We start from the raw sequence: 26,576 nt of genomic DNA on the forward strand, positions 1-26,576 counted from the left end.
AATGCCCCAAAGCTCCCCCTTCAAAAAACCAAGAGCCCAGCAGCAGGCAGAAGGTGGCATTTGCTATCCATTTGGACAACAGCAAACAGCTCACACAGTTACTGGTCTCAGAGATTGAAGATCTTCAGAAGGAACAATCCAAGCACCTTTGTTTATTAGTTTTCAGAAAAAGAATGATACGACCTAGGCTTGTCATTTTCCTTCTGACATGGGAAAAGGAGAGCTGCAGTGAAATTACCTGTGCAATACACTCCTGCAAGTTGGAAGCAACTTTATTCTGTTCTTCCTTAAGGATTTTATATAGGATCGCTCGGCGTTCACTGTCCTTCCGCAGCAGAAACAGACCAGAATCCTTATCCTCAATGGAAGGAGAGGCGCTCCTGTCCTCTGCCGAGCCCTCGTCAGGCACGCTGTGTCAGCAACCAGGCCACACGCACAAGAGAGACCTCAGCATTAGCAACACAGCAGTACTGTCAGAAGGGAGTAGGGATACTTTGGAGGTTAAAAAGTGAGTTAAACCACAGCAGTGGATTGATCAGACAGTTAAACACGAATTCTGAGACAGAGATGGCTCAGATCCTCCGCTGGCGTTAACCAGGCTGGTTTCATCCCGCTAAGAAGCTGGCACTAATGCCACCCAGCACTGGTTCAGCGTTGGGGAGGAACGCTGAAAACCCTGGACTGACATGACTATCCATTTTTTCTGGCCCCATACTGCAACATCCTCAGTTGAAAGTACTGCTTTGTGCTCTCTGATCAGCAGAACTATCTGCTGCCCCTTCCTACACTTTTGTCATGAGTACATGGAAGGGTCAACTCTTCTGCTAACTCCTGAATCCATACCCACTCAGTCAATAAGATGACTGACATTTATTCCCTGGGGAGGGAAAAGTATATAAATACATGGAAACCTTAAGGAGAAAGAATCGTTGTTCACTAATTAAATATAGACAATATTTCAATTAACTGGTAACTGGTCTATATAACTCGCTTGCTTAACACCTGCATATCTAGTTATTATGTGAAAAAATTGCCCTCAGATAAAAAATAATGTGAATTAAATCTACATAATCCCTCATGGGTGTCAAGCGACAAGCAAACGCTTTACCTTAGTAAATGGGAAATGGGATGCTTTGTCTGAATCTCTGAAATGGATCTCTTTGGCCTTTCAAAAAACATGTCATGCTGTACATCAGAGTCTGGTGAGACAGAGCCGTGCTCACTGCTGCTACTGCCAGCCTGTTCTCCGTGGATCGGCAGCGGGAGGGACATGTTACGATTGTAATCTAGGAACAGACATTGTAAAACATGTAACAAGGCAGGAAAGGGCAACATGCTTAAAACAGCCGTGATCATCATCAGTGATATCAAGACCTCATTTTGCAAAATGGCTGCGGGAGAGGTAACCTTGTTGATAGAAAGCAGCAATACAACTCAAAATCATTTTATGCATAAGCAATAAAAGGTGTGAACAAGCTAACCGTTGAACACAAAGACAGAAAAGCAGCTAGATTCTCATATGAAATGTCATTTTGTTACCCTCTTTCATGCACACACACACATACATATACCCATGCTCCCCCTTGCTGCTGGTCTCACACAAAGTGGTACAACTGGGTATAGATCTGTTTAAAGACCCTGAACAAAAGCAACAGGTTACAATCACTGCTCCCCCAGCTGTATCTCTAAGCAGAGTGCACTCTTGCTACCTGCCCTCCTCACCTCTGCCAAGCCCTATTAATGGACATATTTATTTGCTCCCTTTCCAACACCCAAGGCATCTGCCTTGCTTGGACGTTCCCTTGCCCTCAGTAAGGACTCTCTCAGCACTAGCCTGAAGAAAATCTCTTGTCCCTTTCCAATTCATCTTGAAAGTAAGAGGAAATAAAAAAATAACCATTATTGAGAGCTTGCTATGATCCTGATTGCCGGTTTGCAGCTGTCTGATAGGAATGGTAAGAGGAAGAAGTTCTCAACTCAGAGTGCACACACCCATGAAGCTAAAACATCACAGAAGTTTTTGATGCTTGTCACTACAAATTATGCAGAGGTGGTGGAGGAAGAGAGCTAAAAGTTGTTCAGAAAGCTCTGACATACTCTGTGGTACACAACTGATGTTCAAATGGCTGAGGTAGAATGGTCACAGAAATGAAACGATACACGTCATCTTGTGAGAACTGGTTCAAGGCATCTGAGCAGCACAGAAAATTGAAAGTTGCTGTCCCAAGAGTAAGGGCTGAGATTTGCTCTGGGCTGCCTTTATTATTGGAAAGAAAAAAGGGATAGAGACAGGATGGAAAGATGGGGACAAAGCTGAGGAAATCAGCAGTGAGGGAAACGGAAGAGGGAGGAGACAGAGTGAACTGCTGCAGCCGAGATTTCTCCCCTTAGAATTCCATTCTTTCAGATGTTCCCTGCTGAGGGGGAAAAAGCTCAAAAAGGGGAGCAATTCAATTTTCATTGGGAGCGCGTGCATGTGTGTGTGCAGAGGAAGGATGCAGCAAGACCAATGGCTTTGTTTTGAAATGGACAGTTCCTTCAAACGCTTATTATTTATTTGGCAGGTCTATATTAAGATTTTTTATCTTCTCACTGAGAAAGTGGCTGATCTATTGAGGGGGGAAGAACACGCTAGGCAGGTAAAACCAAACAACCCGCTAAACTGCTACTTCAGTACCTATGTGCTGAATTTCCAAGTTACATTCCAAGTTTGAAAATCATGACCCTTGTAGACCCAAACACCTAATAGACCACATTTTCAGGTGCCAAGCACCTACTCTATAAAACTCAGACCCTGAAGTGTATATAACCGTGAATCTAAAATGCAGGATTGCTTTGGAAATTCTTCACCAAATGCCATTTCTTCTAACCTTAATTTACTATAAATGAGGCATTTATTTTGGGGGAGAGGAAAAATGGGGTTTGGAGGTTTCAGCAAGCAAAACACAAAATAAGCAAGTCACCATATTTTGTGGGAATTGTTGAATTTAAATATGTCTAATTACAAATCACAGGCACTTTCAACAGTTGAGTTCCTGCTGCTTTCCTGGCACAAGAAATGTCCTTACTAAAAGAGAGTGCTTAATGATTCCAATCTTTTATATAACACTTAATGATCATGTTGACTTGGATTTGGCTGATAATTCCTTACCTGAAGGCTTGAACGCAATTCTGCTTTTCTTGCCCTTGTTTACTTGTTTCATGAAGGAATCTCTGAGCAAATCAGATGCTGTAACACGTTTACTAGGATCAGGTTCAAAACAGAGCAAAATAAAGGCCCTTGTTTCAGCAGACAGTGATTCTGGAATTTCAGGATGAATCTTAAACATCCCAACCTGCAAGTAAAACACAGGTACAAATGATTTTTTTCAAATAATTTTACTAAACAATTGCAAGGAGACCATGGGCCAAAGCTTTCTCTCACACTCTCGCTGACTTGTGGAAAAGGAGTGATCCAGGTACCCACATAGAGCAGTGAAGTGACAAGGCTCTGATCCTCTTTTACTTCATTGTAAACATGGCGTGAATGTCCATGTGGTATTACACGAGTCTCAAGTTACGGATGTATCCAACCATCTACCTTCAGGCAATCTTGGGATTTGGACATTATTGATGCCAAGTGCTTCAAATGCTGCTTCTCCTACCAGCACTGAGAGCTGCAATCCCTCCAGCTATTGCATACGCTTCCCATCACCACTGCCCAGTACCGTGTCTCTCCATTGCTGACTCCTCCAGCACATTTGTGCCCAGAAACAGGAATAACTTCTTCCTCTAGCACTGACTGCCTAAGGCCTGCACCTGTTCTGCTCCTGCCGCTGCCAAATTTCCTTGTACGGACGCTCACAATGACCTTGCCAGACCCTGCCACCACCCCGGCACTCTGGCCAGACGTCTTCCCTAGCCTTTCAGTGTTATTGAACTGAAAATCACATAATGTCCAAAGGTTTAAGACACCACCCCCCCACTCTAAGTAATTAAAAATGTGCTTCTACAGCTTGCTCCCTAGTGATCTTTCCAGCTCCTTCACTGCCTTCTTCTTTCCTAATGCCAATCTGGCATAAATGTTTTGAAATGTGAATTGTGTAACACGTGTGCACTGTACGGCACATATCTGGCAAGATTATGGCTTGTAGTCTCAGCATCTTTACATAACCGGCTCTGCAGAAGAAGCAGAAAGATAGTGGCGTGGCCTCAAGGGAGATTGTAGCCCAGCAGTTAAACAAGTGCCAGCTGCTGCTTGCTAAAATGAAGAGTTGTTTAAATAATCTCATTATACAGCTGTATTAACACCCTGTGGCACCACTGGGCACTCACAATAGTGGTTCAGCTTCAGTGCAAGCTGAAGCAAAAAATGCTGAGCAGTTGTACTTCTGTTCAAATGATAGTGCAGAAGATAAAAAGCTAATAATGCATTAAGCCCTTCCAAACCATGACTCTAAGCACATTCAAAACTCAGTATTTCCTACATGTAATATTTTAATATATGCAACTTTAACCCCTGCAATTAAATTGATGTATTTAATAAATAAATTGAATAAGTAAATAAATCAATTGATGTTATGCCCTTTTGGCAGGATACAACATCCATGCATTTACCTTGCCTAAGTGTGTTTTTCTGATTTGTAAAATCCCACGCACATTTTGGACAGTGCTTTATAAATAGGGTATATAGTTTCACCACTTCAAAACGTCAGCCCGGCAAGATTTTTGCTTTGGAGCCCAGAGAGAAGACAGCCACCTGCTTGCCATGCTCTGACAACTCCTCTTGACAGTCTGTCTCTGTGGTCAGCCCACTCCTCCTTGTGCACTCTGGGGACAGGCTCACACAGCCAGCTTCAGCTGGGGCAGTGTCACAAGCTGGTATTACAAACTTACGCACTAAACAAAACCCAGGACAGTCCAAACCAGGACCAGGAAATTTGAATGCATGTCTCTGATTATCTTCATCTCTGCAATTCAAGGAGCATAAGTTCTGTAGCAACCATCCTGAAACTCTGTGGCAACGTTCATTTACTTTGTCTCCATTCAATGTCATTTGTTTGCACTCCTTTCACACAGATGCACACACACTGTGCTCATAGATGAAATACCAGATAATGTGCACTCAGCCAGGAATTACTTCCAGTTCTGTTTCCTCTAGCCCCCTTTTCTCTGCTTTGTCCAACTCTGGCCATTTGCAATCTCTGCCCAGTCAGACTCAGACCTTCCCTCTCCTCACCTCCACCTATGCATGACAGAGTGTGCATGTGTGGAGCTGGGGACTTCAAAAGTTCAATATCCCAAGTTTACCAAGCCTGCTTTTACATGCCTGCCCAGCTGGCCTGCTTCATTCCTGGCTTCAAACCTAGCTTCTAGCTTGCTTAATTTATTACACAGCAAAAAGAAACCACAGTTTGCAATTTATGGTGCCCAGCAAGAAGCAGTTTCAAGCAGGTCCCAGCAGAGCCAAGAAACAGAAAACAAAAACAGAAGCTTGAGTGCAGCACATTAACACGGTCTGCAATAACAACGCTAAAATCTCTGCCACATCCTTGGAGAAAGAAGGGCAAGAAACTTATTTTAAAAAATGCCCATTCTGAGACTTCAGAACACAGCTCTGTGGCCTGGAGATGCTTATGGACAGGACACAGGGACATGCACAATCCTGCCAGCGCTCACCTCGTGAGCCTGTGCAGAGTTCATCAAGCACCCAGAACTGAACCAGTGCTTCCTGACAGTTCAATAAACTGTGCTGAAAAATAAGACATGTAACTCTCTGAACAGTTCAGCTATGTGCCAGATACATAAGATGAAAAGGCATCTGCCGACAGAACACATCTGACATTTAAAACGATGTGGAAAAAAGCCTTTCCATGGCTCCCTCAGGCAAGCTTTAGTGAACCAAACCATGTTCGCCCAGGCAGCTTCTTTTGAGGCAGTGTCACAAGTTGACAGCACCAAGGTAACACATTATATCGTTGAAATAACTACATCAAACCCCATAACCATCCCTTTCTTTGCCTTTTAGCTGTGGTGCATGGGACAACTCACGTGCCAAGTATGATGCGTGGCTGAATTGCAGCCCAGCTTGCTACACTTACTGATAAAGATCTGATTTTGCTACCATGGTTCCATTAATAATTACACTAACGCTCACTGAGTGACTTTCAACAACATACACAAAAAAATAAACAATATGGATAACTTAAGCAGTTTGCTGGGTTATGGATATGATATTTTCCCCATTACAAGAATGAGGACTCTGAAGCATAAGTGAAACCTTAAGTACTTTACTAAGGGTCTACTGCAAGCCAGTGGAAGAACCAAAAATTTGCAGTCTGCATATCTGACACATTATCACATCATAGCTTTTACACTTCTGTTAGTTTTAGAGTTAGAACAAGTAACTTCTTAAAAGTATATTATCAAAACTATCTGAAGCATTCTCTTCTCAAGTGTTAATTTGTGCATTTGAAAATAGATACACTGAGAGAAACAAAGTACTAGAGGCAAAAGTTTACTGAGGAGGTAGCTTTGATCCAAAGGACTTTGGATGTAAAATATAGAGCATTTTACTCCTTCAGTACATATCAAAAATCTTGGAAAGTTAGTCCCTCCTTCCACCATAGCTTCCCAACATATTGCAGAGACCGGGCCTTTCAAAGACAAAGCAAACAGATCCTGCTAGGAGGGAGGCTCATAAAAAAAAAAGACCTATAGGAGCAGAAATAACTTTGTTGTCATCATTGGAGAGACTGGTTGCCAAGAAGGAAATCATAAACCAAGAGCAGCAGATGATAGAAGCGAGAGGGTAGAGGATATTAGTTTTCATAAGTCTTCAGTCATTTTTCAGGTTCCTGCTCTGAGTCATGACCTATTTTCAGCACAAAAATAAATTATTACCCCCTAGAGTCCTACAGCTTAGAGCAGGGAAGGATCATTCAGTTGGAATTAAGAACACAGGTAAGACTGTGGCTTTGTGCAAAACAACCCATATAAAAAAAGGTTACTACCAATTAAATTAATATTAAAAATTAAGTTAGTATTTGAAAATTCATAAAACTCTATATCAAAAAAGCTGTACTTACTTTAAACATTGCTGCTTGAGGCTCCCCTAGTTCATGAAATGGAGGTTTGCCTGTTGCCATTTCAATAATGGTACAACCTAGTGACCAGATATCAGCTGGCGCACCGTATCCTCGTGGTCCTTTGTCAATGATTTCTGGAGCCATGTACTGCAAAGTTCCTAGTTAGGACAAAAAGAATTTCAAAAAGTTAGTTTGAAAATAAGCTACTTTTGTAAATATAAGATAATAAAGACAAGAATGCCTAGGGAAAAAAAAATCTCGAGCTTTACACAAAAAGAGTCAAGGTTGTAATCAAAGTAAATCAATTACACGATAACTAAAAAAATAAGGGAACCCATCATAAATTGCAATTGCAGGACATCTTTGCTCTTAACAGATGATCTGAATGTTGGTAAAGTTTGCCTGTAGACAGTCTGACTGTAATACTAGTTATAATACTGATAAACAAAAAGAACAGTAAAAATTAAATAAAAGACAGTCAATTTGGATATTCACTCATATACTAACATAGCGAACAAGAGGTCTTTACAGGAAGACAGTCCACACCAACAACAGAAGCCTATAGATGTTCTGAGTGTTTTGAATACCACAGTACTTTCTCCACATGAATTCCTACCAGCTCTGTTATGACATCTTTAAATTAAATTATTTTTCCTCTTAAGCATACAACAAAATTACACTGTGGTAAAGCTGTGAACTATTAAGTAAAGGACATGTGGTGAACATAAAAGGGATTGGATATTACTGTCTTCATTAAATGTGACTGCTGTAGAACAAGTCACAGAATCACAGCATGGTAGGGATTGGAAAGGACCTCTGGAGATCATCTTGTCCAACCCCCCTGCTTGAGCAGGCACACCCAGAGCAGGGGGCACAGGAACGCGTCCAGGGGGGATTTCAATGTCTCCAGGGAAGGAGACTCCACAGCCTCCCTGGGCAGCCTGTGCCACTGCTCTGGCACCCTCACAGGAAAGGAGTTTTTTATCATGTTTAGGTGGAACTTCCTGTGTTCCGTCTTGTGCCCATCGCCCCTTGTCCTGTTGTTGGGCACCACTGAAAAGAGCCTAGTCCCATCGTCCTGACACCCACCCTTTAGATATTTAAAAGTGTTGATGAGATTCCCCCTCCCAGTCTTCTCTTCTCCAGGCCAGTATGGTGACTTTTCTTCAGATACCATTTCTCCATATATCATCTCTAATAACAACAGGTTGCTAAAAAGCCACTAAGGAGTATGTAAAACAGGCAAAGACAGAATGATTTTCCTCTAGTATCTGCTCCAACCATAACAGCAATCAGCCATAACAAAATTATGAGCCAAAATTAAATTTTGGACTGTGACTTTTAATAGCCACAAAAAGGTCTTCCTCCATGACTGTAACTTTTGTTTTAGGGAACGCCTTTATATACTTAAAGTTTTCAGAATTCCTGCAGAAATGCGAAGCATAGTATAGCTATGCATCACACCACGTGATACCGCCTCTCTTTCCCAGGGAGTGTAACTGCATTGAACCAGTCTAACAAAAACGGCAAGGACGAACATTGCAGGCAAAACCTGAAAACATGCTTTTCCAGATACCACAAGAGACCTGTATGTATCTGAGAATTACCCATCCAGTTGTGTAAGCAAGACGCTTCATGAGAAAATTGTTTGTTTAATAGTTTGTTTGGACAAAATGGTGAAAATCCTTAAAGGAATGCTCAGAAGCCAGCATTTAACCAGCTCTGTTCAGACATACTGTAATTTATCTGTCTGTTGTAGCATCTATAAACTGCAGAGATTGCTGCTGTTAGCTCTTCATTCTTAACAAAACATTCAACTGCTGCATTTATGACTCCAAACTGGACAAATAATATTTTTTTTTTCTTCTCTTTAAAGGACTCCTAACTTAACTTAATTTGACTCTAACATCTTCACAGCTTTGCAGGAAATAGATTTGTTTCAAATGCTTGCACCTGATGAGTTGTTGCTCTTATAAGACATTGATGCAGACATCATATGCCATGTTCATATCATGATGTAACACAGGCCCCGTTTCCAGTTCACAAGCTTTGCTAATAATGAGTGAAAAAAAGCTTAGAAAGGTAAGCTATTCCAGAACTTTAATAATTTTGTTTTCATGGCTCCCTTTGTGAGAAAGCTGGAGGAACTCACCACCAGACAGGTAATGGGATGCCTTGATTATCACCTAAATGGAGGTTGCTGTCTTCTGTCTTCCACACACGACTAATGGCTGTGTCTGTGAACAATTTACTTAAACTGCAGGCTAGCGTGAAGCTTCTGATTTGTAATATCAGCCTATGCATATGGCCATATAACAAGTGAAAACATCACATTACTTATATCTCCACTGATAAAAGAATTGAGTAATTATGTGACCACATACTCATTTTTCAATGTGGAGTTTCAGCTGTTACTCAGCAAATTTTGTTTTCCATGAACGTTGCAAGTTTTTACTACCTTGTTGTATATGAAAGCTTTTCTATAACATACCAGCCTAGTATTTTCATGCAAACTGTTCTTTTTACTCCTGATAACACCAAGTTAGCCATTTGGTTGGGTTTTATAATTAATGCCTCAAAACTGAAAGTATTTGTAAGTCTGTGTTTGGTTTTCTGCACTTTTAGACATACTTCAAGAAAGTGTGCATGCATGAGTTACTAATATCAAGATTATTAAATGAAAAAGTTTCCAAATATAATTACAACAAATCTGTTGCTACTAATTAAACACTTAGAAGAAAAATTATTGCCCCATCACGCTTAAGTTTAAAGAAAAAGTAAAATGAAAGAAAATTACATAAAAAAGAAATACAGCAAGCCTGTCCCATTCACTCTTTCCTGAAAATAGAGACCTAATGGTGTTTCATCACAATCCAAAGAGCCTCTTGGCTCTAACTCTAAACCTATCATCAAAACCCTTACAAACTCTGCTGAATTAGTCTTACCTGTAAATGTTTCAGTGCACGGATTGATTCCTGCCAGCCGTTTGGAAGTACCAAAATCAGATATCTTTACCACACCACTATAGGTGTTCACCAAAACGTTATCCCCCTGTTGTTTGGATGGAAGAGAGAGAGAGGGAGCAGGTAGGTGAGACAGATGAGTACAGATTCCAAATCCCGATCTCAATACTCCTTCAAGCTTGCGGTTATCTTTGTAATATACATTTCTACAAAGGAATTTTCCAGGAGCACCAGGGAAAACGGGTTGTTTTATTCTTTCCTTTTGTTTTAAGCTTCCATGAAATCCTATTAAAAATTTTACTTCAAGTTAGAGTAAAACTAAATGAAGTAAATAAGATAAAAAGCAAATCTCACAAGACATACTAAAGGAAAATTTACCTTTATATCTCTGTGTACAATTTGGTTCTCATGGAGATACTTAAGGCCTTCCAGAATCTGCTTGGTATAAAATTTAATTGTAGGTTCTTTCACTGGGCCCCACTTTGATCTTAGGAGAGCTGATAGGCTGCCTACAAGAGTTGAGAAGAAAGTGTACCAAGATAGTAAAATCCCCAAATTAGCATGAGGCATTTAAGTCTGGATTAACCCTTTGCTCAATATCCTAATACAAGAGAAATGCAGTACCTATAATGAAACCAAATGCTTCCTAGATCCCTCAAAGCAAATAATTTGCTGCTGCTCTTGACTGGTTATTTCTTTCTTGACAGCTCAGCTTCCACCTCCATGACAGGAATAAATGTTATGACAGAGGTGAATGCATCTCCCTCACTTCAGTCTAAAAACTCTTGAGACTAGGGCTAGCAACCATTTAGCCCTTAATGAAATAAAGGCTAAAGGTAACACTGTATGATGTTATACGCTATACTTCATGAACCGCATGCATGGACAAAGAGCTGCTGATTTACTTGAGGTGGGGCAGGAAGAAGGAAAAAAGAAAGAGTCTTTTTCTTGCAAATATGGGATTAACTTTTGGAAATATTCAGAGACAGAGGAAAAAGTTCCTGAAAGAAACCAAGAATGGATGTTCGGAGTAGGAGACAGGTCATCTACACTTCCCCCACTTGTAATAAATCTAATTTTTTTAAAATAATACAAATATTTTAATCATGATGCAAAATAAAGACATTTTTGCTTTTTCTGTTCATAATAAGCTAAGTGTAGCGGGTCTACTTAATGCCAGACAACAGCTTTCTAAAGTGAAGTTTCCTCAAAGAATCTTGCATAATCTGAACAGCTGGCTCCCTTTTAACATTGGCTGCAGGGTTTAAAATATCTGAATTGGTTCAATAATATCTTGATGTTAGAAACTAATCACAGCACACTCTACTGTGCACATATGATCAGGAAAAAAATGGTATGTAAATGGTATGCACTTTTAACAAGTGCAGGAAGAGAAGAGGTTATACTGTTGGTATAACCTCATCACATCTGCATGCATCCCACATGTCAGAGTGTGCCAGCTTTCAGGCATGAAAGTCATGACAGCTCAAAAAATAAAGAACTTCCCTATGCCCCAGATGTATTTAATTACACTTTGAATGTTTATGCCTGGACTTCCCTAGGAAACCTGAACTTTTTTTCCTGTTTTTCTTATTTCTGTTTTTATTTTGCAAATTATATTCATACAATAATTTAATACTCACTCTGACATTTACTTGACACTGAAAAGCAAATAGCAAAAGGGAAACGGAAATACAACCTAGAGAGGATATAAAGGGACTTCACATCTTAATATGTAGAGAAGCCAGAGGAACAAAACTGGAAATTATGAGCAAGGGAAGCATATAACTTTTATCTCTGATCTACATAGGATATAGCAATGCTTTGTATACAGCAGTTACAAAATAATACTTAATTGCTCAGTCAGTGTCACTGCTCAACAGAAACTTATCCTAAAAGCTCCAGTCATCATTCAGATGCTCAGGCTAAATGGACTATACAGGTCTAACTCCACTATTTTATAACACATGAGTATTTGACACCAAATACTTTTAATGACTTTTCTTTAGGTTTATAATTATTACAGAAAGGGGAGAGAGTACTAGGACCTGTACGCTTCAAATCTATTCTTTGTATGAGAATAATGCCATGTATAGTTAATATCTCAATAGAAAAGCCACATACAGCGCAAAAACATATTAATTGCACTTCTATTGGCTTTCACTAAGTTTAGAGTCCCAGCTGCTTTTGATTCCTTTGAGAGACTAAGCTTAGAATGATACAAACCTCCTGGCACCTGCTCCATAAAAATCTTAATGTATCCATCTTCTGAAACAGATCCAAGGTACTGGACAATGTTCCGATGCTTTAAATATTTATGCAGTGCTATCTCTTCATGAAGAGGTTGAGAATATCTATTACAAAAAAAAAAAAAAAAAAAAAAGAATTGAGGCATATCTCATCATGCAAGAAAAGGTTAAATGCTGCTAGTTTACAAACAGAATGGATTTTAGGGATACTGATCCAATTCTCAGTAAACATCTTGTCCATGACCTTCAAAATGGAGTGTGACTGGCTGCCTAGTCAGAAAAAGTACAGAAGAAGATCTCAGAAGAACCCCCAAGGAGAAACATGCTCTCAAAAAATTTATACATGCCTTTCTTCTGTATCATTACATAGTACTGTCTTGGCCTCCAAAACTCCTTTTATGCTTTCCCCCCTCCCCAAAAAGAATACAAATTAGATACAACTACAACTTAAAACCCAAAATATGTCTTATTCTAGAATTTATTATATGCATATAGATTATCAAAGTGTATTATTTATTATATATATTTATATTGTATCTCTTCCAAAAAAATAAAAAGTCTTTATTCTCAGAAGGGTACTGTTGAATACTAAGAGGAAAAAATAATTGAATTTTGATATACTGGGATTTTATAAACCACCCACGTAGAAATACGTGCTAAGAAGAGCAAGGTTTTCAGCAAACAATTGCAGTTTCATTAGCAATGTATATATAACGATAAACTAGGTCTTACCTGCTGTCTCTCTCAGGTATTTCTTTGATGGCTATTCGGACCTGATTGCTGAGGTCTCTTCCAGCATAAACTATTCCGTAAGTACCTTTCCCTAGAACTACCCTGTCACCATTCTCATCATAGTCATATTCATACTGCAAGCAGAAAAGAGAAACAAAGCAGCACAGAAACTGTTGTCACTAACATTTGATATTACAGAGAGCTTTAACAACAATTATGTACTATACCGAGTTAGTACAGCACAGAGTAGTTACTTCAGTACAGCTCTGGCATGGTAGGTTATCCACCAGCCTGGTGCATTACACAACTTGTAAAATTTCCATGTTACTTGCTTTACAAAACAATCTCCCCTAACCAACTTCAAAATGCATTCACCCAAACAAGGAACATAGAACTAAAACAAATTCAATGAAACAGTGCTGTCAGAAGACCACATTCAGTTACCATTTCTAAGAACTGCTGGCAGAGCCTTCAAAATACATAAGTGTATGGAACATAACCTATAATTTTGAAATCAAAGGTTTAATAAAAAGATAAAAGTGACATTCCCATTACAGTGGGTGGACACTGTTTTAAGGTCCTAAGCTCTCATTTGAGCTTACCCACAGAAAAATTAATTTCTGACACATTCCCCTCATTATAAGCTTTTCCACATGGTGAAAAAAAATGCTGGTCTTCTCCAAGGACAATTAAATATTTAAGTAGTGATTTCCACTGCTGCTGAAACATGTTGGGTCATATTGCCAGCTGAATAAGTCGCTGCTAGTTCACCAACTTTAGTAAAGCGACACTAATTTACACAACCTCATGGTCTTGTCCCACATGGTGATCTTATCACAGAGCTCCCCTACTATAAATGTAAGTGAAAAAGCCTATTGATGAGTAATGCTTAATGAAAGTATATCCCAGACACTAAATAATACCAAATTTCTTATGGAAGTCGGGTTAAGCAGCACACCCCTGATTCAAACCAGGGAACTCATAAAGGATATCGAAAAAGCCCTTTTGCAAAGAGTTATGAAAGGAATTGGACAGTTTCATAGTCTCAGATATCAGGAGTGTACAGACCTCCCCATGTATCTTCCCAAATCCAAGAAGATGTCCCATATGGGAAAACTGCAGGGTGTTCTCTGTGGATTCACATGAATTCTCTATTAAAAAAAAACCCAAACCTTTTTACAATGGCCAAAACTACTGACATTTCTGTCAATGACCACTTTTTCTGCTTCATCCAATAAGACTCTCTCATACAGAATGCAGCCTTGAGATCTGTTTCTTTGAAGTGTCTTCCCATTTCATTTTGCAGCTCTGGTATTGCAATGTCCATGTGTCACTGACATTCCCCCCCTCTTCACCTCAGCAAAGATGGCAAGTTTCATGCTCCTGTATGGAAGGTGCTAAAGAAAAAACTGTCTGTCGTTTATCCTAACAGCATATCCGGCTCGGTGGAACTAAACTTGAGTTAGCACAGCTTTCGTACAGTTTCATTTTCCATGTTTCAGCACTTCATGGTTCATAACATAATCTTGTTATATGACAGGCAAAACTGATCCAAAATGCCATATGTAAACCTTGTCAAGTTCTTTGGCAAGGAGCATATCCAGCTTTCACAGCTATCGTATGATATAAAACTGTGCAGAAAAAAGACAGCAGTCACATGGCAGAATTTAAGATTGACAGCAACCCTCTCTGCAACAGAGTGGTCCTAAGCCAACTCTGTAATTACCATGGAGAAACCTATTTTCTTTAGTCTGGGCCCTATGATACATAAAAATCATTGAGATTTATAGCTCAGTGCTAGTTAGTAGACATTTTAATAGATTTGTATATACTTGATGCCACTTTACATTTGCCTCCTCTCCTTCCAACAGCTACAAAGATTGACTAAATCATGCTGGTTGCCAAAAGTCTGAGTATGTGATCCGCTGGATGTGCAACTCAACCATTAGGTACAAGTAAACAAGTGTTCATAGCTGACCTTCTGTATGAACGTGGTAGGGCACAGTCTGATCTCTAGGATATCCTATTTGCATTTTCCGTGTTGCCTCTTTCTAAATGCAAACTCTCAGGTTGCAGAAAGGCATTAAGTGTTGTAGCTCATTTATAAGCTAAACAAATTAATCCTCCCCTCCTGTATCTTGATTTCTGTTTTAAATCCTGACCCAAGACAGTAAGTACAAGGTGATAGTTGTGAAAACTTCAAGATACGTAGAATGATATAGCTTAAAGATTTAAAATAAATTTCTGTAGTCATTTCTCCATACATCATTGATTTTTGTAGGATTGTTGCCTGCTGTGCATTCTCAAGCACTTTTTCCAGTTCAGTTTTTAAAAGACTCAAGCCATGGTGAGCTCACTTCCTCGGAGAGACTATCATACAGTTGAATAGACTGTGTTGTTTGGAGATTGCCCTGCTATTAGCTAAATTCATAAGTATGCAATGTAAAATCTGCAGCTATAGATAATGCACTGACTTTGCCAAGGCAGAGCCGTGACCCTATGCCGAGACCACAGACATACATATTAAGCTGGGCTTAATAGGTGTGCATACCTTGTCCTTTACACCCGAGCAGAGAATTCTGTGGCCGTTATGCACAAATTCCATGCAAAAACTCATCTTCCCCACCAATTACACTCAACAGTATAGCAGAGGGTCTTCTACTTTCTTAATCTGATTCTGAAGCCTCACATAACTACTGAAGGTTCACTATCATAAAGACCTGCTCTGAATCATAAGCCTAAGAGAATTGCTGGAATGAGACACCATAAGAAAGATACCCAGCTCAAACAAACCACAGTAAGGTTTTTACGCTCATTAATGGGATTGACCACAAATAGAAGTTGTAACCTATTTTTTATGATGGCTTTTCAGATTTCAAAAGAAATAAACAGAAGCACAGGATAAGTACTTAGTGCTACAAATCTGGACGTTTGCCAAGAGGCAGTGTGTCTTATGAAGACACAGATTCACCTACCCTAACCTGAGCCCACATAAAATGTGAATAATGCTTTCCAAGTATTTTTTTTTCTTTCTGTATTGATTAGAAAGAAAGTCTACAGCTACTAGGTTCCTAACATGGATATTTCAGTGATAAGTAAAAAGCACAACGGGTTAATTGATCCTAAATATCTGCAAATCTCTCTGACAGAAAAAGCCTGCCAAATAAAATTACCTGGAGTAGTAATAGTATCGGATACCAGCTAGAAAAACTGAAGTCCCTTTGCTAAATGGCTTTTTCCTAGAATTTATTTAATATCTAATCTTTTTTTGTTAACCTAAGCCAGCTGATATCAGATGATTCTTATCTACAGGTTGTTTGCAACATAAATACAAGATCAGTAACAACGTTAATTAGGGATTTATACAGTTTACATTAGTAACAGACTCACCTCATTAAAATGTGTTTTTTTCAAATGAACACAACTCTTGCATACAAATAGTTTTGTAAGAGTTGAAATTTCATATACAGTTAAGGAGTTTAAATACTATTTATTATCTTTCTAGCATATTGATACAAGAGTGCAGGGAAGATGGAGAACAAGTTTCAGAGCTCTTGGATCTTTTATTCTTGACATACCTCCAGTGTGTCTCCATCTATTTCTCCTTCTAGTTCCAAAGTACTGCCAACTGCATCAGACAAAATTTCTTTCACCAACCCACAGAATCTAAAAAAGCAACAAATAGCACAGAATCAAAGAAAAATATCCTTCTGGAAGGATGTTAAACAGATTCTTCGCAAGGTGGGCTTTGCTTTCAAGCTAATAAACTGACTAGCATGTTCATAGGTTTATTCCATTACTTACTTTCTTCATATTTATCCTATTTTAAATGAGGAAGAACATCAAACACACTCAAAAGCCTCATAATTTATATATTTTATTTGCTGTAGCAGAACCCAATATTTGCTTGTTATTGTAATTGCGTAGTAAAATCTTGGTAGATCCATCTTAAATATTTTTTGCTGTACACTTTGATGGAAAGCGCTTAGGATGGCCTTGTCTTTACAAATGTAATTAGAGAAAATGTCAAGATATCACAAAATGAAGTATTGATTTTCAGTGGTTTAATTCAGCAGTGCTAAATTTGTGACATCATATTGGGTGGTTCTCTTTCTATGTAGTGACGAGAAGTCTATTACCTTCAGTTTCATTTAAATGTTCCTATGGACTTTGTTTGCAAGTGTGATTACTCAGTATTTCTGAAAATCAGATTTTGTGGTTTCTAGTCAGGCATCCAGAAAGCCAAGAATATGAAAGTAGTAACCTGTTTTGAAAAACAGATTTTTAACTAATTTAATCTAGTACTCTGGGATTGAGATCCTTAAGTACAAGTCCATCTTTTCCTGCATTTCCCTGCCTGAGCCCTCACTTTTTCCAAATTCCATAACAAATTATTAACAATTATTAAACATTATTATAAAATATCCACATCTTTTGCACTAACAGACACATATCTCTGTAACAGACTCCTGCTGTGCACTGAATAAGGCATTAAAAATATGACCATGTTTCATAACACACAAATCGTGATGCTGAATTAAAGCTGAGCAGGTAACATTAATTTTAGCGTTCCTTATCTGTTATGCGCAGCACTCTGCAGAGCTAATAATTTTCTTTAACCTGAGTATATTCCATGCAATACATAGATAATAGTTATTGCAAGAAAAATAAATATACCATCCAACCCCAAATATTAAAGGTATTAACAAATCACTGCTCCTCATTCAGAAGGTTTATATGCCAAATATCAGTCCCCAGGAAGAATTTGGTCTGTAAAGATTTAGGCCTGAAATTCAGTTAGCATGCTTACTGTTTAGAGGCAACAGATCATCCGGAAATATTTGCATACAGGCACAAACAGTAACAGATATCTGTGTGACACAATAAAGCTAGAAATTTCTATTGTGTCTAGTTGCTCTTATTTAAATCAAATGGAACTGGTACATGAGGGAACCTAAACCAATATAGTACCTTAAATGACATGGCCAAGACAGAGAAAAAGAAGATAATAGTTATAAATTAGAATAAGCTACTTAAGCTTTTTCTCAGACCTAATGAATTGTATGTAGGTAAACGGATCAGAACCAGCCAAGAAGAGTAATGGGACATTGCTCTCATCACCTTAACTATCACTGAGTTTAGATCATTGCTTCTTCATCAAGAAAAAAGAAGTTAAGAAATAAACAATTAATTTATTAAGCAAAAAAGTCTGCTTTCATCAAGTCTATTTAGGACACAGATTTTGCACGCAATACCCACACAAACTGAACTCACCTACTACATTGGTTTTCTGTAGAAAAGTAGATTTGAAAGTCATCAGAGTTATCGTGGACATAAAGAAAACAACATCGTTCATCAAACTTGGAAATGCTATAAAATTCACATTAAAAAAAAGATTATTTTGGATTAAACTATTAGAAGAAATAGAGAAAGGAAGAGTTAATTTTTAAAAAATTATGAACACAGACACACACAGAAAATGGACTTAGAAAACACCTTTTTCACAGTTAATTACCTCAGAGAGGCAGTATGCAATTATATTTATTTTCCTTACAACTACAAGCCTTGAGTTTATCCATATATTCTATAATCCTATCTCCAACTTGATAAATGATTAAGCTACTGCTTACTTTGGTAAAATATTTGTTTATCTGAAGTGTTTTGAGGTTGGTTTGTTGTTCAGCTCCCCTCCCACTTTTACAGAGTTCCATCAGATTTCTTGGTATTTGATGACACCTCTATGGAAATTATTTGCTTTGACACTAGTCTAGCTATCAGGAAAGCTTTTCTTTTAAGCTTGACAAGTACTTCTGGGTTTTATAATTCCATTATTCCTACAATAAAACTGAACTGGAAAAATACCTACAGTGTAGCAGATCCTTCACAGTATATACTTTTTACAGCCTTAATACTGATAAACAAGTTTTGGGATGACCAATATTTACTCCAATCTGCAGCAATAATTCTGACAAAGTGATTACTTATTGCATATTGTGTCTTGCCAGTGTCCTATATACCCCATCTAAATGCACTGAAGCAAAAAGTGGAGACCATAAAACATAGTATCAATATGCAAGTAAATCTAGGAATTAATCTCTTATTCCAAACATGTGCGCTTCAGTATTATTCTACAGAAATGCAAGTTGCTCTGCATGTTAAGGCATTCTCATAATTTTTGTGCATTACATTAATAAAATTTATTAGATTCTTGCCTGATCTGTTTAGTCAAACTCAGATTTTGCTTGGCCTCTGTTGAGCCAGTTAGTTAAAATATATGACAGTAGACTATAGTTAAGTTGCAGACTGTTACAAGACCAACTTGCTGTAGCATCATTAAGGGCTACATGGACAAATGTTCCCAAAATTTTGAATTTTGCCAGAAGATTTTTCAGAAATATATGAAAATCATAGAATCATAGAATGGTTTAGGTTGGAAGGGACCTTTAGAGGTCATCTAGTCCAACCCCCCCTGCAGTGAGGAGGGACATCTTCAACTAGATCAGGTTGCTACACCACTCTGTAGCTCCATTCCGGTATAGCAATTTCTAGTCTAGCAAGGCAGATTAACAAATACCTGCCATGAGAACTAACAAATAAAGCAAGATGATTCTCCCAAGGGCAAATATAGGATAAATGAGACAGTAAGTAACAATACTGTATTATAAAAACTGTAACGCATGTGGTATATAAGATGAATTGGTTAGCATAAGTACAAGTTAAGGGTTTTAACAGAGTGTAAGTTGGCTGAGACCACTTTTTTTTTTTTACTACAACCAATGCAATTTCAACAGTATAGCAACTGTAAATTGTCACATACAAAGCAAACATGTAATTCCACTAAGTTTAAAAAGATTCTTCTTTGAGCTTTGTAATTCCCAGCAGTGGTTAAGAATCAAAGCAAATGGATTGCTTGCTTCCATTTAATTAAAAGTTATCTTTCTCAAAAATTAATTTCTGTGGAATGTGTTGACTGAAGATAATTAATATGCTTCAGAAATGACTGAGTTATGCTCAGTCAGCTTACAGACTTCAGTAATGACAACTTCACATCTACTCACATTGCATTGGAGTAGTAGAATATCACATCGAATTCATTTAAACCAAACCCTGCTTCTTTTAGAAGAAAATACTGAAGTCATATTAGAATCTATGTCCAAATCCACAGTTGTTAGCTTTCATAGCAATCACCACTCACCTTATTCAGAGAAATACTTTTTCACTGAGCTTATTTACTTAAGCAAATTATACTTGTTCTGAGAAGACAAACTTGGGACCTAAAACTTACGTGCTTATGGTCAAAATCACAGCCCAGAAGCCCTCTGCTTTGAGAACTACAGAACTTATTAGGTATCTGAATTTATGCTTGTACTTGAATCAGAAAGTTTTTCAAGCACTTAAGCTTATGCACTCACAGAAGGGGCCCCAGCTAACAGCCATTTATGTTCCTAGAAAGGCCGGATCCACCTTCCACTCACGTAGTGACTCACGAACACAGACAGAAGGCAAGAGCCCCCTCTTGTTCCCTGTGCTTACGGCTCCTCTGGTTCTTAGCTAGCCTGCATAACATAGATAGAGAGCAAGAATGCCACAGACACGCTGTCATGCTGTACAGATAGGTTTGTTTTCTCTCCTGGTGCTCTGCCTCTCCCCTTTCTGGCAGCAAAGTAGCCCAACTTAAGATATATAAGCTAACTTCTAAATGTAGTCACGTATTTTGCAGTTGTTAATACCGAGTGTGATTCTCTTCTATCCTTACAGTTCTCAGAACAATCCTGTTCTTTCTATAAAATATTCTGATCTTCTTTTGTACTAATATTCTGACCCAGTTGCTAGTGACTAGTGTTTCCATTAATCTCGGCATCACAAAATGGAACTACTTTAACTATTTAAAGGCTAGTCCTCGATAAACTCCACTAGCAGCGTCCTTCCAGTTCAAGGGTTTTTTCCTTAGCACAAACTATGTCCATGCCTCATTTAACATTTCTCTAATAATCCAAGTTTTAGCTAGTAGGTTTTTAGACAGAGCCGCATCAGAAGCATTTCTGAATTCCAAACAGAAAACAGACACCATGGTTTCCTTTTCTTAAAGGAAAACAGACAAACTGCTCTTTCATTTATGGAAGGAAGCAAAAATAGCTAATGGCTCTTATTTCCTTCTGCCCTCCATGTTTTTAAATGAAGAGACGGCAATAATCTCACTGAAAAATTTAGAAAAACAGATAAAAAGCAGGTATGTGTTTGAAAACAGGGAAGTCTACCAGAGAATACACACGCCCACACTCCATTGCTTAGATGAGTATTCCTATGAAAAATGTACAGCTCTGCCCATGTGCAGAAAGGCTAACTCTTCTGCGTTGACATTTCAAGGCAGGTTAGACAGAATAGGCAATGCAAAGCAGAGTTTTAAGGCAGAGTCCGGATTTCCCACTTAAAGGAAATACAAAACATAAACAAAAAACCACTTAACTGTCTAACATACCAACCTTATTCCCCTAATGGAAGAAGCTGTAAAATTCCATTCGTGAATCTGTTTCTGTAAAGAACGAAGAGCTATAATCAACCTTTAACCTTGACTTACTATTGAAAACAATGTCACAGCACGGTAAGCAAAATAAAGTTTTTCCAACATATCTCTTGCCCTTTCTTTCTTTATTCCCCCCCAAATTTCAAAAAACACTGATGTATATGTAAAGAAAGGCCATGCATTGCTGTTTCACTCACTTGAGGAAGAATTAACGTAAATGGAACTAAAGGCCGCATTTCCTCATGTAAAATTAAATTTTAAGAATAAATCTTGAAGTACAATTTACCAAACATTATGTTTCCACTCAATACATCAACATTTCATATTAAACATGGAGCAGACTATGCCCTTTTCTTATCTAGGCTTGCAAGGAAAGGAAAAGGAAACCTGTGCCCAGGTGGCCAAGAAGGCCAACAGCATCCTGGCTTGTATCAGGAATAGTGTGGCCAGCAGGAGCAGGGAGGTGATCGTGCCCCTGTGCTCGGCACTGGTGAGGCTGCACCTCAAGTACTGTGTGCAGTTTTGGGCCCCTCACTGCAAGAAGGACATTGAGTTGCTGGAGCGTGTCCAGAGAAGGGCAACGAAGCTGGTGAAGGGTCTGGAGAGCAGGTCTTATGAGGAGCGACTGAGGGAGCTGGGGTTGTTTAACCTGGAGAAGAGGAGGCTGAGGAGAGACCTTATCACTCTCTACAACTACCTGAAAGGAGGTTGTAGCGAGGTGGGTGTTGGTTCTTTCTCCCAAGCAACTTGTGATAGGACGAGAGGAAATGGCCTCAAGGTGCACTAGGGGGGAGGTTTAGATTGGATATTAGGAAAAGTTTTTCCACCAAAAGGGTTGTCAAGCATTGGAATAGGCTGCCCAGGGAAGTGGTTGAGTCACCATCCCTGGAGATATTAAAAAGGTGAGTAGATGTGGCACTTAGGGCCATGGTTTAGTGGTGGCGTTGGCAGTGCCTAGGTTAAGAGTTGGACATGATGATCTTAAAGGTCTTTTCCAACCTAAATGATTCTATGATTCTATGAAACTTCATACATCTTCCTAAGAGGTACTGAGACAACAGCTTTTGCCCAGGGAGCACACTGGAAGGAAAACAGAGGAAGTACAGCCTGCCCCTAGGACTGTAGCCCTCCGTAGACCTCTAGCTAATAGCTGGATCTTATTTGGCACTGCCAGATATGCATCAAAAATTTGTTCCATAAAGCAAAGCTGTGTCAGGCACATTCACTTGAAGCAGTGAAGTAAACAGTGTACTGGAAAATAAGTTTACAGATCCAGGTAATTATGTGGTCTTCTATTGTTCTATCATGCTTCTTTACCACACTTTACCTCTCTGTGTTTTTAGTCTATTCTCCACCTACATTGTTCTGATATTAAGAAGGGGTGGTGAAATACATTCTAGATTTCAAGTCTTTCAATGTGAAACTTAAATTATATCTCATTTCTAAGAGATTACGCTGTCCATAACTGTGCTTATTCCTTTCCTAATCTCCTGTGCTTTACCCAATAATCCAAGACACCAAATATTTCATTTCTTGACACTTACTTGTCACAGGGTGGCATTTTTTCTAGTTTCTAATCTTATAATTGTAAAACTTCAAAATTTCTAAACCATTAAACACAATACTGGCCTTTATCTTTACTTTTTATCCAGCTTTGAGCTGTATCTTAATAAAAATCATACAATTATAATGAGAAATATTATGAGCAGACCAAAAAACTCAAGTGCTTCTAAAAGACATGATCAAGATAAAAGAAATCTGAACTGGAGCTCAAAACCACTTGAGTTCTAATCATAGTCCCTTCTTTTACTTTCTCTGTAAAAAGTCAACTTTCATAACTGCACAAAAAAGATATTGAGGATTGTACTTCACAGAAATGTTGCAAACTTTAAATTATTGTACAGTGCTCCAAAATCTATATGTAAAAAAAGTGCCTTTAAGCACAATAAATCACAATACATTAAATGTATATACGAGTAGTTTTACCATTTCAACAGGAGAGACATGCCACAAAGAGAGAGATCCCTCATCTGCTTCATTGTTGATTGAAACATATGCAGGCTGGTAGACTTTAGTTGGTTCTATCACCAAAACCTGAAGAGTGAGAACATTTTTCCTTAATAAACCAGCAGCTAATTCATGACAGTATCTTCAGATGCTCTGATTTAGACAATGGGTAATCTCAAAGTAAGGCCTAAAAAATTTCCAGGGCGGGGGAGAGAAGGGCAAGACAAGGCAGGAAGAGGCTATGTTTCTGTGTAAAACAAAACAACATCATCACAATTTGTTGTATGAGTCTTAAAAGTATTTCTTAGAATGCTTTTAGGGTGGTGCATTAAATGTTTTTTATAGAGTAAAGATTAGCAGAATACAGGGGTTTGGTTCATGCAATGAAATAACAGGCAGTTAAGTAAGTAAAGTACTGTGTTTAGAGTCTTCCAATTCTTGTTATATCCTATCCAGAAACATAAGACATACAAAACTTGTTTGGACATAACATCTTACTGGAAATCTCAGTCCATTAGTTGTTTCTTTCGTTGCCTCAAAAATTATATCTAGCCAGAAAGTCAATCTTTCTTGTCTAGGAGAATGTTCTATGGTGAGTTTCTTGAAATGCTGAATTAACATCAGATTCTGAACTAATGATTTCAAGTACCTAGAAAGTAGTGAATTAGTGAGTTAACAGACAGAAAACAAAATTTGACCAGATTCTAAAACCACCTAACTGACTTATACATCCAAAAAAAATGAACTGCAAAATTAAATTACTTTAAAAGCTACCATAATGGAAATTATTGTGTTGATTTTTACAGATTTCAGGAAAGAATAGCAAGTTTAGTTTAAACCTTAATTCATAAGCTCACATGGATATTAATGAACAATATCTTTTTCCAAAAGGGTATAGTTAAGTGAGAAGTTACATAGTGATTAGACAGGACATTATGAGCTAGCAGATGGTGGGGGTGGGGGGAAGCAGCAGCTAGCTAAACTCTGAAAAGAATGGTTTCACAGTCTTTTCACAATTGTTTCACAGGAATTACCACTAATTTCCAAATTCTTTCTTACAAAAGATGTGATTCTATGGGATATAAAGCCAATGACAGGTAACTTAATTTCTTACCTTCCCCCTTCCTTCCCAAAATAAAAAAACCCCACAGTATAAAGTTAGAGTTACAAACAATATAAGATGGAAAAATCCAATTAAGTTATCCAAGAGACTACAAGATTTTTTTTAAATTTGTGTATTTCCCCATAGTTGGGTACTTGTGCTACAGCCTTCTACCACATACCACACTGGAGGTTTCAGCTTAAAAAGTTTCTCTGCTGCTTGTACTGCTTTACCAACATCATTAGCCAGCATGCTCACACTGAAGAACTGTCCCACATCCCAGTAATTGTTCATTTTTTCTAGGCTTCCTTTTCTTCCCAATAAACTGTTTAACTGTACACCTGTAAAATTTCAATTAAAAACCATATTTTTCTTTCAGTAAAACACTAATAAGTGTTTTTTACTGATAAGTCTATCAGTAAAAGACTAATAAGACTTGATTAAGCATTAGTGATAAAAATAAAGTGGAGCAAGTTTTCCCCAGCTAAAAAAAAAACATTGCCCAACACAAAGGCTGGGTCTGCAAATAACATCCCCAATACAGTTCAGATGGTCAGAATTCCTACCACACACAGTGTTGAAAAACCTCTTGTGCTATCTGTTTGGCTGTCTGCCTCCTGATTCTCAGTTTACACCGCACATCTTTATGTCCTCAGGATCTGCATCTACTACAAGAAATTAATGTCTAGAGGCTTTTGCGAGTCCACCCTGGAGTAAGGTCAGGGAAATGATTTAAAGCTACCTTTGCATTCTTTCCCATTAAGGTTCAAGTTTGTATTTAAGACAGGATCTGATTCCAAATATAATTTTCAACTATTATCTTTCTAGGAAGAACTGTATATCTCTTTCTACCATATGACTTCTTTAGAGGTATATAGTGGTGGGGTTTAGTTAGCACCTACATAGAAGGTGTGAATCTAGGTAGACAACTAGTTACTGTCCTGGTAGATCCTTCCAGGCGATACTTCCTGTAGATCTCTCAGTTCAGGGACAACAGAAACCCTGTGGATCCTTCCCTGACATCCCTGAGGAGAGCTGGGCCACATTCTCACTTCCTGTCTTTGTCCCCTGTTGCCTATGCAATGGGATAATCACTGTGGTGCAGTAAAGGTAGTTTACACATGGTGCTGAAGTTGGTCCTTCCTTGTTCCTCTTCCATCTCTGAGACCCTTTAGATTGGCCAAGTTACTAGAAAGCTGCTCCAAGGCAACAAGGAGAAAAATGGTCCTTCAAGATCCCTGTGTTTTAGCCTGCCATCCAGGACCCACCACTAAAAAGCCTGAACTGCCTTTCTATCTAGGCAACCCATTACTATAAGCATTTTGTTTTCTTCATAGGGAGAGAGGCAGAAAACTTGTCTCTGGCACTCTGTGTGGATATTTACCTATTTTTCTCAGTTCCATTGAGCTTTCAAACTGTTGTCCTGCAACAAGTAGCAAAACTGCAAGGTTAATTCCAGAATACAGAGTTGACTGGAGTTCAAATCCTTTGCGATACCTGCAGAGAAGAGTCAAGAGCTCACATATTGTATAGAAGAACTGAAATACTGCAAAGTTTTGGTAGGTATTTTAAGATATTAATTTACTGTAAGGACTACATGGCTAGTTGATACCAATGGCACTTTTTGCAAAGAGCACTTGAAGGAAGTAGCTTTTTATTTTAGGGTGAGAAAAAAATTTTGCTTAGTTTTATGTCCTGCCACCTTTTGTAGTTTTGTGAAAATAAAACAAACCGGTTACTGCAAAACTCTTAAATGCAATAGAACCTAATTTTATTATATTATTCACATGAGAAAAGCAATGAAAATATTAGTCTTCAGTGAAAGTTTTAAAAAAAGGCTCCAAGCCCTTCGTTTCAAAGCTTCACATTCATTAAAGGTAACTGAGACAGAGCTGACCAAAGCTGAATGCATGCCACTAGCTGGTGCAGGAT

The 26,576-nt window shown here is 38.4% G+C and overlaps 1 protein-coding gene across 2 annotated transcripts in view; it reads right to left on the reverse strand.

The window, feature by feature from the left end:
- MAP3K15 (mitogen-activated protein kinase kinase kinase 15) overlaps positions 1-26,576 on the reverse strand; it is a 97,169-nt gene that overhangs the window by 6,569 nt on the left and 64,024 nt on the right. For both annotated transcript variants that reach the window (XM_075096555.1, XM_075096545.1), the window contains 15 exons: positions 26,029-26,141; positions 24,826-24,985; positions 24,041-24,191; positions 23,522-23,629; positions 21,495-21,544; positions 18,286-18,381; positions 16,590-16,677; positions 13,012-13,145; positions 12,257-12,384; positions 10,409-10,539; positions 10,013-10,118; positions 7,068-7,225; positions 3,152-3,335; positions 1,109-1,286; positions 239-410 (listed from right to left, as the gene is read on the reverse strand). In XM_075096555.1, coding sequence (XP_074952656.1) covers positions 239-410; positions 1,109-1,286; positions 3,152-3,335; positions 7,068-7,225; positions 10,013-10,118; positions 10,409-10,539; positions 12,257-12,384; positions 13,012-13,145; positions 16,590-16,677; positions 18,286-18,381; positions 21,495-21,544; positions 23,522-23,629; positions 24,041-24,191; positions 24,826-24,985; positions 26,029-26,141 — 1,957 coding nt within the window. The remainder of the gene's footprint in view (positions 1-238; positions 411-1,108; positions 1,287-3,151; positions 3,336-7,067; positions 7,226-10,012; positions 10,119-10,408; positions 10,540-12,256; positions 12,385-13,011; positions 13,146-16,589; positions 16,678-18,285; positions 18,382-21,494; positions 21,545-23,521; positions 23,630-24,040; positions 24,192-24,825; positions 24,986-26,028; positions 26,142-26,576) is intronic.

The sequence above is a fragment of the Phalacrocorax aristotelis genome, chromosome 1 (genome assembly GCF_949628215.1).
Source record: "Phalacrocorax aristotelis chromosome 1, bGulAri2.1, whole genome shotgun sequence".
Lineage (NCBI taxonomy): Eukaryota > Metazoa > Chordata > Aves > Suliformes > Phalacrocoracidae > Phalacrocorax > Phalacrocorax aristotelis.